At 43.8% G+C, this 17,982-nt stretch overlaps 1 protein-coding gene across 1 annotated transcript in view; it reads right to left on the bottom strand.

Annotated features, from left to right (window-relative positions):
• Positions 1-306: 306 nt before the first annotated feature.
• COTL1 (coactosin like F-actin binding protein 1) overlaps positions 307-17,982 on the bottom strand; it is a 76,650-nt gene continuing 58,974 nt past the window's right edge. Inside the window, exon 4 of the mRNA XM_086945846.1 lies at positions 307-3,017. Within this exon, the coding sequence (XP_086801972.1) occupies positions 2,907-3,017 (111 nt within the window). The 3' untranslated portion in view covers positions 307-2,906. The remainder of the gene's footprint in view (positions 3,018-17,982) is intronic.

The raw sequence follows: 17,982 nt of genomic DNA on the forward strand, positions 1-17,982 counted from the left end.
ACACAGGGTTGTTTGTGAGATTAAATACTCTGGTGGTTGGGTGTTACATGATATGTAACCATGAATTCATTCCATTACTTCACCTGGCGCTGGACACATGAATCAGAATTTATAATTCAGAACATACTGCTTTCCATCTGCTAGAAAACAAGATTCTCAGTCGCAGAATTTCAGTTTTGCTTTCACCAAAACATCATTTTTCTCCCTCATTTTATAGAGGAAGGCTTCCAAATAAATTCTGGCATGAGGTAGCAGGCTGAGTTTTAGGACAGCAGTTAGCGAAGGTGCAACGAAAAGGACACAAAGTTTGAAAAAAATGTTTATTATCATGTTTTTACCCAGTGGTTGGCTTTTAGCATGAAATTTTCCAATACAGTACATTTCCCTCTGTTGGTGAGCCGCAGAACAATTATTACACAGAAGGAGCGCAAATATGATCCAGACTTTTCCTTGAGCCCCAAAATTGAGTCCTTATCCAAGCTTGAATTTTGAGTTAAAGGGCCAGCCTTTCGCAACGTGACCAATTTAAACTCTTCTGCCAAAATATCAGAATACCAGTGAACCCAAACTCATCCCTCCCTGTTACTACTCACATGAAAATACATCTTCACTACAGTAAAGAAATATGCAATTACAAACATCCTTGCTTCTCTCTGTTCGTCAGGATACAGGAATGGCCTTGGCGGCCAACAACTTTCATGCGTTAGACAAAAAGAGGCTATACAAAAACCCAGTGAACAGCCAGACTTCCAGAAAATAACACACTGCTGCCATGGTAACCTTGACATTCACATTAAAAGATCTGTTTTGTGTGCATGGTGGGAAGGAGTGCAGCAGCTATTAAAGCAATTTGTTTCTTTTAAGGCAAGTGTATTTCTCCCCTTTGATCAGACTTAGAGAGAAAAGATAACAAAAAATTCGCAGCGAGCTAGTACTACCTACAAATTAGGTTATCTCCGCGATTGAATGAAGCACAGCTTAGAAAAAGTCATAATACATTGATCTATGGCCAGCGATGGTAGAATGGTCCACAAAGCACATCCCCACAAGTCGAGGAGATCTCAGATGCCAAGCGCGACAAGTGGCTGAAAGCTATTAGAATCCGCATCAACAATTACATCAGGCGCCCAAGAAGCTCATGTTCGAATCTAGGCGCATGACGAGCTCCTTTGGACAAGGCATCACCAGGGGAAGACTTGGAAGCTGTGCATATTATGGTGTGGATGGAATTAGCAGTTACATGCAAACAATGGGATAGGTTGCATGAGCGGCTCTTCACACACACTGCGATTGATGGGATGAGGCGTCTTGTACGCATACTCTTGGACCAATGGGATAAATAGCCGTTTGAATATACTGGGCATTAGTGGCTTATATATAAACGCAAGGATCAACGTGAGTGGCTATGTAAGCTTATTATGGAATGATTGATTCTTTGTGTGTGTGCTCGGAATGATGGAATTAGTGGTTCTTTGTATATACGCTAGAATCAATGAGATCAATGAGACGAGTAGTCCTGTGCTCTTACTATAGGATTAACTGAACGAGTTACTCTGCGCATGTATGCTCGGATTGATAGGACCAGTGATTGTGTATCTGCTAGAATCAATTAAATGAGTGATTCTGTACACTTCAAATGGAACTAATGGAATGAGTGTCTGTGTACAGGCATGCTGAGAATGACAGAATTAGTGACCACTGTGCATTTGCTAAAATCCATAAGACGAGCCGCTCTGTGTGCTCATGGGAGGATTGAGGAAACAATTGATTCTCCATGTGAAGCTGTTAAAGGGATTAGTGGCTCTATGTCCATGCAAGAATCAATGAGCACAGTGAGATGAGTGGCTCTGTGCTCTATGAATACAACTCATGGAATGAATGATTTTGTGTGTGCATGGTGGTATCGATGGGATTAGTTTCTCTGTGTGTATACGCTAAGTTCAATGAGATGAATGAGAGGAGAAGATCTGTGCTTTATAGTGTGATTTAGCGAATGAGTGAATCTGTGTATGCCTGGTGGTATTGATGGAATTAGTGGCTGTGTGTATACACTAGAATCAATGAGATCAATGAGATGAATAACACTGTACACTAACAATGGGAATTGGGGAATGAGTGATTCAGTTTGTGCACTCTCTTATTGACAGGATTAGTGGCTCTGTGTCAATATGTTAGAATCAATGAGAATAATAAGACAAGTAGCTCCGTCAGCCGAAAATAGGACTATGGGCGAGTGATTCTATGTCTGTATGCTGGTACTGATGGGATTAGCGCCTCTGCGCGTATACACTAGAATCAATGACTCATGGATGAACTACCTGGGATGAATGGCTTTGGGAGGATCGAGTGGATGAACGACTTTGAAAAACAACTGAGTCGAATGAGATGAACAACTGTGCATGTCCAATGAGATGAAAGGGACGGGAGTCTCTGTGCATTTACTGATGCTCACGGAATGAGTGCAGCTTTGTGTGTGCACCAGAATAGATGAGATGGGCTGGTCAGAGTTTATATGCAGGGTTCAATAGCCACGTGGGACACCTTGAGCCAGTTCGGTCTGTTTACTAACGCCCTTTCCGTACAAATAACGGGGAAGTGAATCTACAAGGTCTCCGCATGTGAAGCCCTGCTTTCTAAAAAGCCAGCTCGAGGTGTCTCACGTAACAGAGGGTCTCTTGGCAGCTAGGCGGGCAAGCAATTCTGCACATTCGCAAAAAGGAAAGACGGTCATTGCATGGAAAGGCAAAATGAGATGTCCTTTGGTGAGAGGAGGAAGTTGGGGGATGATGTGGTAACGTGAAATGAAAAACAGTAGGCTGCCTCTGCTTTCCTCTCGGTTTTCCTGCTGTCCTCGGTTTCCCCAGGGCTGCCTTATCCACAGGAAGGAGCAGGGGCCACCACTTCCCTTACTCTGCCTGGGCGTCGTAGTTTGCTCCACCCGCCTTCTTCAACTCGTTCCTGATGTACTCCTCATCCAGATCGTTGTGGTCTGTGATCATCAGCTCTTTGGCATAACTCTGGAAGAGAGACAGAATGAAGAGGCGTGAGCATCTGTAACAGCTGGACCCAGAAAAACACCTTTGCCTTACACATTCTATAGGTTTGTTTAAAATAACCACACAACAGAGATACAGTGGAGTCTATGGCTTAACAATCTGCTGTAGAGTATGAGGGGACACATAGGTCAATATTTACACCCTACACCAACATTTAATGCAATGTGGAAAGCCAGTGAAAACATCTGTTCTTCATATTGGGTATTACCTTGTAAATACCACAGCACGTCTTGTATTGCTGAGTGAGACGTAAATGGCACCAAGGTCTCTCAGCTTACTGCTACACACAAGTGTTGGTGGGCCACTACAATTTAGGCATGGCCCAACACCTATTTCGGAGCCCCCACTCATTTTCCTAACTTACAATGAATACTCCTAAATGTATACTAGAAATGGCTAACTGCTCCACTAAAATGTTGGGAAGCCCCCATATGTGCGCTTGGTCCTCTTTTCTTCCCTGTACGTGTCTCCTATGTAGACATGTCAATGGTTACACATCTGCGTCATCGAGGGTCACCACAGGGTAGTATGTAAAAACACAGACTACAAAAACATAGCTTGCAAAACACAGAGTCCAAACCTTAGCCTAGTAACATCTCAACTTACATCAATGTTTACCTGGGCAAGTTCGAGTGGAGTTGACACAATGAATTACCCTAATCCGTAAATATGTACAACTGTGTTTCGGAATTAAATACAAGCTTTTATTTTTCTAGGCAGATATAAGTGACTAAAGTCAATATTGTAGCAGACTAATTTAGAAAATATGATTTTGCAGAAAAATGTATCTTCAGTCTAGGTTTGGAACATGAAACCAAACTAGATGGAAGATCCCAGCAGTTTGTAAGGAGATGTTTATGAATCACTTAGAAACGAGGTAGAGAAGATACAGAAATAATAGAAGTCGGGATTCAGTTGAAAGACAAGAGGGAACATAACATCAACAACTTCACCAAGGTCCCCGATCATTTCTATCCAACCAAAACAAACTGTTAGCTGATCAAACACATGCAGAGTGAAAGCCATACTTGAGCCAGCTTTTCGAGTTGATAGGCTGTAGATTTAGTTCGTTTCTGCCTGTCAGGGCCATCATTACGAGTTCCTTGTTAAATCCGCGTGGAGGTACCATGGCGGAAATAATGACTCCAGCTGGTAATTCCCTGTGAGTTAACAGGGATTACGAGTTATTTCCCCCAGAATGAGTAATAACACATGGATTTGGGAATACTCCCAAGTGAAATAGTGTGCTCCCTGCTTGATGTCGATGGTAAATGATGAGGGGGCTTTTTTTCTTGGTTCTGTCGCAACAAAGGGAGTTGGAGGTGGCAATAGGGCAGTTTCCATTACTTCTGCAGGGGGAGCTTTTTCTGCTTCCCCAGGCTGAAGTATACAAGAGGGCAGGAGCAGGGCACAGTAACTGCTCGCAGCCCCCACAGCACCACAAGTCTTCGGGTTTGGGGTCCATGAGTTCAGGATTATAGAGTCTGGAGATTGGGCACCCGAGACACCAGAAAACTTTCAGTTGCCCATAGGGGTATCTCCCTAGGATACTTCCAGTGGCGGCTGCCACCGAGTAGCACGGGTGAGGGTGGGGGAGGGAACAGAAAAATAAATAAAAGTTACTTACCTTTCTGCCGGACCGCCGCCTCGCGTCGTCCTCTTTTATTCCTGCTTGAAGCACGAAGCACACCCAGGCTCCCCTAAGCCAATCACAACGCTACATTGCCGCGCTGCAATTGGTCTGAGCACCGTGGTTTGGCGCTCAGACAGACATGGGGAGCCTGTGCATGCAAAGTGCGCATGGCTGTTTGGCCGGCCCAAGATGGCCGTCCAAACCGTCATGCACACTTAAGTGCTCACCGCTCCTCCCCTTGCTGGCTGTGATGACAGCCAAGCCCCGCCCCACCCCGTAAACCTGCCGGACAACGGAAAAATAAAATGATAATAACATTGTGTTATTATCATTTTATTTTTCCTTGTTCCACCTCCCAAAATGCAGTGGGGCAGTGCTTGTCCGCCTTAGCGGACGAGCTGCCACTGCATACTTCTTTGGCCAGCTTGTAAGGAGGACCCTAGAAGACACTGGTCTCTGCTTCCATGTCTTTCTTTGGATTTCTAGGTATGCTCTTCCCCATTATATTCATCACCATAATTCTGACACTCATTTTGGCCACATCAGCAGAGAAGCAAAGGCATGAATCTTCAAGCAATCCAAGATACCTTTAGCCCACCTCAACAGGTTTGAGGCATGAGGATGACCATTGTGGACAACAATTCATGGAAATACCAAGGGTAGCAGAAGTGAAATCACTCACCCTTTGACCTGCAATGATATGCAAGGGTTGACTGCTCAATCCACCATTACACCCTCAACAGCCTCTTGTTGGCAGTGGAATAACTTCCAGAAGTGCAAGGATTGCAATCTACAGAAAGCAGAAAGGTATTGACTGCCTCGTTATCTACGACACCAGGGCTCAAGGGTTCTAAGGGGCAAGCCACGGGTAGCTGCTGCTGCCCCTGGCTGTCTCTTATTGACATCCATGATTTTGAAGTGTACATTCAGCTACTGATAACATCAAGCCCACTGGTCATCAGGTTGATACCTCATCACCAGCACCAAATCCAAACCCCAAAATCTGGCAAGAAACTTGAGACCTTATGGTCTGCATTTCTACCTACTAATATGAAATGAACTTTTTGGATGATATCTGGAGGAGAGGATGTAACCCAAAAGAATATTTGAATCCGGGCAAAAATCTGCAAAATCAACCTATCCCTTACAATGTGAACCGTAGAGGAGTTGTGTTGACACTGTTTCTGGCTTGCACATTGCCAATTATACATTTTAATTACATTGTGTTTTTAATTTAGAACTTTCTTGGACGAAACCGAAACAGTTTCATGGATTAGGTTAAAATGAAATGTGCCTATTTACCACCAGCATCTTATTAGCATGTCTCATTTAGTGAATGAAGAGAGGCATTTGCACTAGGAAGGCTGATTAGCAAAGTCAAGCAGCCAGGAATGAATGAAGGATATAGAAGATGAGGTTTTTGAATACAACATCCATCCACTCACTTCCAATGCATTTTTAAGCTGGTGAGCAGATGACAAATTCAGGCCATTTCACATGGAGATCCCCATAAAGGACACCCATTTGTTAGTTCCAGTGAGTGAATGCGCCCATTCGGCTGATGGAAAAGTTCGGCTTGTAATAGTGTCGCCCTTTTGCGTCTTCGCCATAAAGGGTGTCTTTTGCCGCTGCACCAAGCCACTAAGTTAATTGCCTCTTGCTCCTCTATAATAAAAAAGCAATCCATAATAGTTGTCAATTGCCAGAAGAAAGGTTACAGCCTAATATTTATATGGTGCCATGACCACTTAATGAAGCAGTGAGCCAGCTGACAGACCAGCAAATCGTACTCCCAGGCAGGGCAAGCCAAGCTCTTGTGCTGTTATATACTCAAGTCAATCATTTCATAAACACCGCCTAGACGCATTGTCAAAAATCTCACAGCTTTGGGGCTTCCAATTCAAGTGTTTTTGCCACTGCAGGCAAAATCAGATACGCACCAATTTTTTTTAAAAAAAGGTCCAGGTAGAGCCAATTGAGGGGATGTGTTCTAGACTGTTAACGTGATCACACTTGGAACGAGAAAACAAGAATCGGCAAAGCCATTGCCATCCGACGATGCTTTACAGCATCAGGCTCCAACCACATACACACTAGCTGCTTCATTTTTTTTTTTTTTTAGGAAGATGCAATGATGTGACCACTGCCTGAGGTTGCATCATTCCACTGGCATATGTATACATGACAATTTTTTTTTTGCATGGGTCACAAATTTCGAAAGAAAAGGACCTCTGGGAGGAGTTGTACCAAAGGAATGAATGAGCAGAGTTACCTAGGGTGGGAAGGTAAAAAGCAGAGCACGAGGGAGAGAGCAATACAAGGGGTGGGTAAAGAACCACACATGCAGAGAAGAACACGAAGCGCGGGCGGGGAAAGAAAGGCATGGGGAAGAAGCACACAAAAGAGCAAGAAGCACACGAAAGTGACAGACACAACAAGCAGGGGATAAGGGAGGAGCGGAAGGACAGAAGACAGCTAGTCAGAGCGATGGTGAAGAGGTAATGCTTCAGGGGAGGGACAAACACAAGATGGACAAGCTCGGTCAAGGAAAGCCATTGAAGCAAGCAAATGAGTGACAATAAAGCCAACCAATGATAAGTAACGTTGTAAGTCCCTGTAAGTTCTTGGTAAGCTCACAAAAGGTATTTGGCAAAGCCTGGAAGGCTCGACCTAAAAAAGAAACTATTGCTTGGCTCACAGGGAGGTTTCTCATTGAAGTGCCATTAAGAAACAGAAGCCACATTTTAGCCAAAGTGAAGGGTCTGGTAGTATTTAGACTTTTATGGCAGGGAGGCCTGGCTTCCAATGATTGGAAAATGTTTGGCATTTGGTACTGTCACTTTGGCGCCACCTTTTTTTTTACTCCACAGTTGAAATCCTTTTCTGTCCTCCCTGCTCACATATCACCTGTTCCTTCTCTCTGCAAACAAGGAACATTGTAGGCACCTCCTTCTTTCGTCTGCTCTATGCATTCCTCTCTAAACCTCCTATCTTAGCATGCCTGTAAGTACAGGCGCGAAGTGATCAAACAAAACCATGCAAAGAGAAACGTTACAATTTGTGACAACCAAGGCAGTTAAAGAAAAATGACATGTCCGATATGCATCGGTCCTAGCTAACTCTTTCCCTCTCCCTTCCACTTACAGCCAGCTTGTCTCACAACTGGCTACCTGTATAAATGTTTCAGGGGTGCAGCTAGTTCAATAGGTGCAGTAGCACCCGGGCCTAGACCCTGGAGTGTCTTGGCTTGCCTGTCAATGCATGGGCTAAGTGGACATACTGTGGGATGTTGGGTGTGGATGCTGTGGGATGTGGAGTGAGAATGCTGTGGGATGTTGAGCGGGGAGGCTGTGGGATGTTGAGCGGGGATGCTGTGGGATGTTGAGCGGGGATGCTGTGGGATGTTGAGCGAGGATGCTGTGGGATGTTGAGTGTGGATGCTGTGGGATGTTGAGTGTGGATGCTTGCGGATGCATGTGGGATGTTGAGTGCGGATGCTTGGGGATGCTTGTGGGATGTTGAGTGTGGATGCTTTTGGGATGCTGAGCGTGGATGTCTGTGGGATGTGGAGTGTGGATGCTGTGATACTAATCAATGTATTTTCCAACACAAACGAGGAGAGAGCAGGGAGCCCATTTCACTTGATTTCATTAGAGGCCAAGGCACCCTTTCAACACCACCAACAAAGAATGCTGCGTTGTGCTGAGGAGAGATGTTAAAACGAAACCAATATATATATATATATATAATACAGTACAACAGAGCAATGCTTTAGTAATGTGGCTCTTTGTGAAATATGGGCCCATGCAGCCCTTGGAGGCACTTAGCCAAGGGTTCATCTGTGAGACGAGCAACTTAAGTGAAATGTTGGGTATCTCTTGCCAAAACCGCACAGGTGGGGGGCATCGTGCTACTACTGGGCGTGACTAAATATACAAGCATTGGCAAAGCTCGATTTTTTGCAATTGTCTGTTTAAATAATCACAAGGTGTCATTTATACAGTATGGAAGAGCTTAGGCCTGATATTGTGGGGTGATGTCCTGGGTCAATGTTCTGTGGTGCATGCCGCGTTATGGGGAATTTTGGTGTCTCTGACTTCCTTACAATGAATAACTCATGAAGAGCAAATAACAGGCCGAGTTCTAAAGAATGGTAAGTAGAAGGGCCTCTGAGCTGTGCAGATTAAAGAAGGCTCAGGGCCACAAGCCATCAGCACTGCGGGTACTCAGTGCATAAAAAAGAGAGAGTCCCACTTAAGCATCCTTGGCTCTCTAGTGCTGAGCAGTCCAAAGTTTAACTGAAGAGAGAGTGTGTGGAGTGAGTCTGGGTACAGTGCAACACGGGCAAACCACTCAACAACATTGTATAAGGGCCCAGCCAAGTGGGCTATGTACACAACTGTTTAAATACTATTGTACATTTTAAATATATTCACAGTATAAGCAGGATTTTATCCGATGGAAAGTACACCAAAACAAATACTACACATTGCAAAACACAAGACCAAGTACCACAATGTGGGACAGTGAGCCAGTGAAACAGCTAGTAGAAAGGCTATCTGTGGTGAGGCCACTAGACACAATCTGAGGTGTCTAACAGAGTGTTAGAAGTAGGGACACTAGCTGAAGGGTCTGTAATGTTTGTGAACGGGTCTAATGATCACACAGATATTGTTTGTGAAGGTCAGGCTGTACCAGAATTGCAGTAAACACAGAACTAATGGATACATTATGTGTGCGGTATGACAAAGTGCATACTCAGCTAATTCTTGTGAAGCCCTAGGAATAAGGACACGGTTATCCAACACGGAGGTTTGTGTGTTTGCTACCAAACAGGATACTCTGTGTCTCTTTGGTTATATTAAACATTGTTCACAAAGCTAGAAATTCACAAATACATAAATAAAACAGGAGAGGAAAAAAATAACAGCATCACAATGTCAAAGCTCCATGCAAAGCAAGGAGACAGTGTCTCCACGCTTGTGCATGCACATGAAGGTACAGTGGGGGTATTCCGAGCTCGGAAGTGCCACCTGACTCACAGGGGTGGTAGCCCAAGAGCAAACGACCCAAAGAGTGGGCCGCAAGCATCCACAAATTCAGCCAACCAGCTAGTCAAGTGGATGCTGTACAACGGTGCCAAGCAACATAAGAGGAGGAAGAAGAATTTGATAAAAAAAATAAAGGTTGGTACAACGGGCGTACTTCCCAGTCCAATAGCTGATTCCGCACCAGTTATTGAGAAGGGCCGGTCATACCATGGCCATTAACAGGCACATAAATGGGAAACTAGTGACATTTTGCAAAAAACTGCCAGAAGCAAATTTTGCCTTATTTCCACATTTTGTCCAAAACAAGCATTTACAATGCAACAGTCTCGCCTTTGCAAACGTTAGAGCTATTGGCATTGTAAATGACAAACTTTTTATTGATGTGTTGGTTTTCAAAACAGAGAAATAAATGGCATTGTCATTTACAATGCCAATAGCTTAATCTCTCAAAAATGCGAGACCTATTGCATTTGCACACACACACTCACACACACACAGAGAGCCACACACAAACAGAGATCCACACACACACACACAGAGATCCACACACACATACAGAGATCCACACACACACACACAGAGATCCACACACACACACACACAGAGCCACACACGCACAGAGCCACACGCGCACAGAGCCACACGCGCACAGAGCCACACGCGCACAGAGCCACACGCGCACAGAGCCACACGCGCACAGAGCCACACACGCACACAGAACCACACACGCACACAGAACCACACACGCACACAGAACCACACACGCACACAGAGCCACACATGCACACAAAGCCACACACACACACAAAGCCACACACACACACAAAGCCACACACACACAGAAACACAGACACATACACAGAGCCACAGACCACGCGGCTCTTGGTGTGTCCTATCTGCGTTGGCAATTATCACCCCACTCTGTATTCTTCCCCCGGGTGTTGTTTACTTCGCAGCAAGTTTGCGAAGAAAACTAGTTGAGCAAGAAAATATTCAAAACATGTTTTTTCCCCTCTCTGAGTTTGATGGAATCAGTGTGGCGGAGTTGTATTTTTCCACGCTATGACCGGGGTTTTTGGTGAGAATGTCCTTAGGGTCGCTTTTGGTGTTGCAGATGGGTGATTTTCAGGAGGGACAGGGGGGTATGTGGTGCTGTTTTCGGGGAGCGGGGGCTCTTTCTGTGGTTGCCATGCAGCACTTCCTCCTCCCGTAGCCCCCATCTTTTTTTTCTCTCTCCCTGCTCGGAGGGAGGGAGAGGGAGAGCGAGAGAGAGAGGGCGGCTCTCGGCTCCAGCCAAAGCGCTAAATGTAAAACAAATATCAGGAAGGGAGTTTAAGAAAGGAAGAGACGGGCCTAACGTGATAAAATGGACGACATGTTGTATGTAGAAAGGATCTGGTAGAGGGAGAAAAATTGTTTCTGAGAGAGAGAAAGGAAGGAGAAGGAGAGATGGACAGGAGCTGATCAGATGAGAGCAATAAAATGGACAGTGGGAATATGTAGGCTAATAAAGGATCGAATTGATGGGTGGAAGAGACCACAGCGACTTCAAGAGGAACAAGCATTTGCAATGCAATAGGTCTTGCATTAGGAAAGTTTGAGTTATTTGTCCTGTACATGACAAATATTTGTCCTGTACATGACAAATTTGTTATTTATATGTTATTTTTGAAAATTGTGAAATTAATAGCTTTGTCATTTACAATGCTAATACTTTTATTTTTTGACAATGTGACACCTATAACATTTTTAATGCAACATGTTTTGTATTTACGGGACTTAGAAGTATTGATTTTACAAATAACAATGTTTTTAAAAAAAATAATTAATACTTAAATAAAAGTTATTGTAATTTAGAATGGCAATAGCTTAAACTTTTGTAAATAACTTTTGTGCAGATTATGTTCAGTGTATTTTATCGTGACTAAAATATAAGAACAGAAGTGAAATATCAACTTTTTTTGTGACATTTGTAATAAAGCTTGAAACATTGAGAGAACATATTTGAACCAGTTGTTGAATGTTTGCACAGATTGATACTGTGGTGGCGCTGAGTGATGTTGTGGTGGCGACAAGTAATGCTGTGGCGTTCAGTGATGCTGTGGTGGCGCATAGTGATGTTGTGGTGCCCCTGAGTGATGCTGTGGTTGTGCAATAGATAGATTGAGGGCGATAGATAGATAGAGTGAGGGCGATAGATAGATAGAGTGAGGGCGATAGATAGATAGAGTGAGGGCGATAGATAGATAGAGTGAGGGCGATAGATAGGTAGAGTGAGGGCGATAGATAGGTAGAGTGGGGCGATAGATAGGTAGAGTGAGGGCAAGCGATAGGTAGAGTGAGGGCAAGCGATAGGTAGAGTGAGGGCGATAGGTAGAGTGAGGGCGATAGGTGTGTGTGCGTGTGGTTGTATGTGTGTTACATGTGTGTGCGTGCATGGTTGTATGTTTGTGAGTGTGCGGTTACAGAAGGATGTATGTGGAAGAGAGCAGCAGATCAGCATATTATAAGAGAACAGGGAGTTAAAGAAGGATGCCTGTTGAAGAGATCAGCACAGGAGAAGAGAACAGGGAGTTAGAGAAGTAGGCGGTGGAAGGGAACAGCAGATCAGCACGGGAGAAGAGAACAGGGTTTTGGAGAAGGGGCGGGGTGGAAGAGAGCATCAGATAAGCACAGCGTATGAGAACAGGGAGTTACAGAAGGAGGTGGGTGGAAGAGGGCAGTATATCAGCACAGCAGAAGAGAACAGGGAGTTACAGAAGGAGGTGGGTGGAAGAGAGCAGCAGATCCGCCAGCACAGCAGAAGAGAACAGGGAGTTCAGAAGGAGGTGGGTGGATGGGAGCAGCATATTAGCACAGGCAAACAGAACATGGAGTTAAAGAAGGAGGTGTTGTTGAAAAGAGCAGCAGAACAGGATGGGAGAAGAGAACAGGGAGGTAGAGATGGAGGCGGGTTAAAGAGAGCTGCAGATCAGCTCTGGAGAAGAGAAGTGAACAGGGAGGTAGAGAAGTAGGTGGGTGGAAGAGAGCAGCAGATCGGCACAGGAGAAGAGAACAGGGAGTTAGCGAAAGAGGCGGCTGGAAGACAACAGATTAGCACAGGTGAAGAAAACAAGGAGTTAAAGAAGGAGGCGGGGTGGAAGAGAGCAGCAGATCAGCACAGGAGAAGAGAAGAGAAAAGGGAGTTAGAGAAGGAGGCAGGGTGGAAGAGATCAGCAGTTCTGCACAGGAGAAGAGAAGAGAACAGGGAGTTAGAGAAGGAGTTTGTTGATAGAGAGGAACAGATCAGCACAGCAGAAAAGAATAGGGAGTTAAAGAAGGAGGTGGGTGGAAGAGAGCAGCAGATCAGCACAGGAGAAGAGAATAGAATAGGGAGTTAGAGAAGGAGGTTTGGTGAAAGAGAGCATCAGATCAGCAGAAGTTAACAGGGTGTTAAAATGCAATGCAATAGGTTTCTCATTTGGAAAGTTTGAGCTATTGCTATTGTAAAAGACCAAATTTTTTAAAATGTTTTGTTGTAGAAAATAGTGAAAATAATTGCTTTGTCATTTACAACGCTAATAGTTATAACTTTTGCAAATGTGACACCTATAGCATTTGTAATGCAATATGTGTTGTATTTATGTGACTTACATGTATAGATATTACAAACAACACTGGTTTGGATTTGGTGGGTGGAGTTGTATTTGGAGGGTGGAGTTGGCTTTTGATTTGGAGGGTGGAGTTGGAGGGATGATTTGGAGGGTGGAGTTGGAGGGATGATTTGGAGGTTGGAGTTGGAGGGATGATTTGGAGGTTGGAGTTGGAGGGATGATTTGGAGGGTGGAGTTGGAGGGATGATTTGGAGGTTGGAGTTGGAGTTGGAGGGATGATTTGGAGGGTGGAGTTGGAGGGATGATTTAGAGGGTGGAGTCAGGGGGTGGAGTCAGGGGGTGGCGTCAGGGGGGGATTTGGAGGGTGGATTTGGATTTGGATGGTGGAGTTGGATGGTGGAGTTGGATGGTGGAGTTGGCACATGGTTAACTAGTTTGCCGTTGATACACACCTGCATCTAAAATTCACAACACACAAAGGCACAGCTCCTAGGAGATCTGGCCTATCATCCATCAACCATGAATGTCATGTGTCTCACAGAAATGAAACACCACCAAAATAGAGTTCACCCGCATCATTAAAAACGGAAAAGAAGTCCAAGTCAAAGACTGTCTCAATGACGTGCAGTTAAACGGATCCTATGCTCTATTCAGCCCAAACACAGCTCAAAGGTGGCAAGAAGAGCTTCCTCACTAAGAGGTAAGCTTACTGCGACACAAATAAAATGGCTGTATCTTTACATTTTAATGTTGCTTAATATTTCCATTTATTATTCAGCAGTAAAAGCAAGAAAGAAGCTCTGCAGAGTAAAGGACACCCAAGGGAAAGCTGTACAGACAGGGTAACAGGGCTGAACATGTATCCACAAGGCCTACGTTTTTTCAGTTCTTTACACATATTGCAGTCACTAGTTATGTATGTGTACACACAGTCCATTTTAAGTTACCAACTAGTTAATTGAAATTGCAGCCTTCAGTGTGTCTTAGACACTTATTAATATAGCAAAGTTGAAGTAGGAAGATGCAGGACAACAATGGATTCTTCTTGGCTAATGAAGGAAAGAATCAATGATGGATCAGGTTTTGAGTAGCTTATCAGCTACTCCTAGGTGCGTCCCGGTGCTGCAAAGACCAGAATAGTCGACACCAGAGCCCAAACAGCATGAAGAAAGAAGCTAGGTTTAAAGTGGTTAAAAATGCAGCCCACTTCTCGTAGGACAAAGTTCACCAGCAGATTATTCCAGGCCGAGCGGCCAAAAAGGAGCAGCCGCCTCTCCTGGAGCACCGGAACCTATGGCTAGAAAACAGCAGATCCTCAGTGGAACGTAAAATTCTGGTTGGGGTATAATGTATAAAATGGCCAGATAGGTACTTGGGCCCAAAGCATAGATTGCTCTATAGGCCAACATGATAGCTTTTAAAATAATCCTCTTCTGAACAAGCTACTAAAAACATCATGCAAGATAAATCTAGCTTCAAGACACTGCAATTGCAAGAAACGCTCATATCCCTTGTCCAAAATTCCTTAGGGAGGAGCCGGTCTCCTCATATCCATATCTCATGTTTTGACCATTTGTCATTCATGCTTCCACAATCCTACGGAATAGAAGTCCTAACCCTGTGCCAGCATCTTTAACAGCAAATCTTTTTTTTGGTTCTAGCCCACTTTCCACGTGAATTTTAATTCCCCCACATACGTTTCCTTGAAGCCTCCTTTGATCCAGACTCCTGGAGTCGGGCCGAGTGGATAAATACCATGAAGGCAAGTTTACAATTAACTTGTGATTTGGAAATAGTGTCTTATCTCGCACACATTAGCTACAGAATTTGAAGGTGTGTGTGTGTGCAGGCCTAACTAAAAACAATGAGAAAATCCACCAGTTAATGTTTACTTTTAAAGTAAAATGCACCCTAACTATTTTGCTCTATCTCGAAAATATTTTTTAAAGATAGAAAAACCCTTTCTCTGAATGCCCATGGAATATGGTAGAGTTCCATACCCATTCAAGCCTTGGAAACATAATTCGAAATTTAGTAGAAGTAGGTTCACATTGTTTCTTCGGGAGGGATGGATAAAAAAATGCTTATGAAACATACAAAGTTACAATACAATTTAGTAGTTGTTGAAAGAATTTTGCATTTCCACGCCCTAACCTCCACTTTTGCCATCCCTACATTTATGACTGCAGAACATTCACCATGCTTGCAAATTTTGTCCAATTGTAAGTAGGAGTTGAGGTCAAAATATTTTGTGAATCTTTATGGAGGCAAGCGTGATTTTAGATTTTAACTGACAAATGTAACTTTTCGTCTACCTAAGTTAGTCTTAAGTGTGCAGTCTATTTTGTGACTCGAGCCCTGTACCAATCCAATCAATAGAAGAGGAATTTTGCATATTTAATTTTTCCAATGTTAATCAAAATCAAAAGGTTATTTCACAAGCAAAAGCACAAAAGTATGTTTGATTCAGTCTAAAACCTGAAGAAATGGCGGTCACTTCGAAAGCAACTTCATAGGGATGGATATCACCGTTAACGTTTACAGAACCTGCATCACGTTTTTTTATTTTATAATTCTGAAAACTGTTTCGCCCCATTTTGGCTTTCTTATTTACATACATCGTCAAAGGAAACTGAATAGGGGGAACAGTCACTATCTGTGAAAAAACATGTTTGGTTCTAGACAACTTCCTATACAAGGTTACAATTTTGGAGAAAAGAGTATGAAACATTTGCTTAAAACTAGTGGGGACCCCGATAGGAAAAATATATGTATCTATATGAATGAACTATGTATCAATTTCCATTTCTCATCCGCACCTTGCCAACCCACTGAGACAACCACCTTAAGTGTTATGGGCCAATCAAAAGATATTTCCGGAAAAAGGATTCGGCGGCCCTGGAACTCTTCCATGTAAATATTATTTCTGAGCACTATTTTGTTTCAAGGTTGATGCGCTGGGATTATTGCTGATAGGCAGCATGGTAATTACAGGCTCAATTATCCATTCTGAGGTGTTGCGTGAATACGGCTTCAATGTGGCAGCCGTACCATTGCAGGAGTACCCAGGCACAAATCTGCACACTGAAAGGCACCACGCCCTGCAGACCCACCAACCCAATCGAATGTTGATGATCATTGAAGATCTGATGTTTCTCTGGAATACAATGACTAAAAAAAAAAATTCTAACTGGTGCAGGCCTCGATCTTATTTGCAATCGAGATAGCCCCCAGGGAGAGGAGCAGGCTGTATGATTTGCATATGTATGTTAATGCAGAAATGAATGTAGTTTCGCCGCTGTAGCAATCTTTTTTGTTTGTGAGGAGAGCAAAATCTCCATATGAGGAACCACAGGGGCACCAAATGTATGACATCAACAACACCACTGAACCCTGACAGTGATGCCAAACATTTGCATAAGTCAAGACGCAAAACTGTGTGTGGATATGCATGTAGCTGCTCCCCTACCGACAGCGCTTTAGCTTGGAATGAGGCGCAAAACTATTTTGCATCTTATCAAAGAATACACCTGAACAGTAAAGCTCTCACAGATTCCAAAAACCACTAAAGCACCAACACAAAGTGCAGGAAGCCCTAAACAAATGCATATAACACAATAAGTAGGTGTGCAGTGTAACCTTGGGATTAATTAGTCAACGATGAACAGCATCAGCCTCATAACTAGCCGTGATGCCTTGTTCGGATTGCAGTGTGGTTGGTTTCACAGATATAATTTTGGAGGGGTTGACACAGTCTCTAAAGGATTCAGGGAGCATAGAGAGAATTTACCTTAGGATTCCCAGATGAAAATAGTAGGCGTAAGCCTGAAAGCCCCACGTGCATTAAAAGTTATGACCCTTTCTCAAATTTGGTTTTCTAACCTGTTATGTTCTTTTCACCACTGAAGGTGCTCCATAGTTTGCCTTGATCCTCCAGAAGAGCTCAAGTCCCTGCTGTGCAGATGGTACATTCTACTTGTACCCGGATCCATGGTAGAGGATAACTAGTATCTCCTTACTGGGTCATGGAAAGACAGAGGGTTGTTGGAAGCTGAATCCATAGAGTAGAGACCTATGCCATCTTCAGAAAAGGTCTACGGGCTCCCTCTTTTAGAAAAGCCACTCAGAGCTCTGTAACTACAGTCCTTCCCTCTGCCCATAACTGGAAGGTTGTGGAATCTATGTAGTGTGCTTGTGTTGTGTATTCATGGTGTGCGAGTCCATGTGCTGAGTGGATAGGGTCTTCTGCAAAGACAAAACAGAGGCTTTCCCTTCAACTAGTCTTTTGAGACAGATGAGCTTGCATGTAGCTTCCTACTAAAATCCATATACCTAATCTAAACAAAACTAAAGTACTTCCCAACACTGGTTTTGGTTTCCTTGGCAGCACATCACCTACTCTGCACAACAGCTTTCCTCTCATGGTGACTGAGCTGGGTCTCCTAAAATACTCATCCCTGTAGCCTTTCCTTTTGTGCTGGGTCTGGAACTGTAGGTCAGTAAGACAACAGTGGCTCAGAAATCCACACTGTCTCTCTCCAACCTCTTCCATTTCCTGCATCTTTGACATTCCTCATCAACTTTGGGGTGCTCTGTAATAGCAGCTACTGGTCCCAATAACTGTGTCCTTTCCAATCAGATCCTTTCAA

This window comes from Lissotriton vulgaris, chromosome 12, assembly GCF_964263255.1.
Source record: "Lissotriton vulgaris chromosome 12, aLisVul1.2, whole genome shotgun sequence".
Classification (NCBI taxonomy): Eukaryota; Metazoa; Chordata; class Amphibia; order Caudata; family Salamandridae; genus Lissotriton; species Lissotriton vulgaris.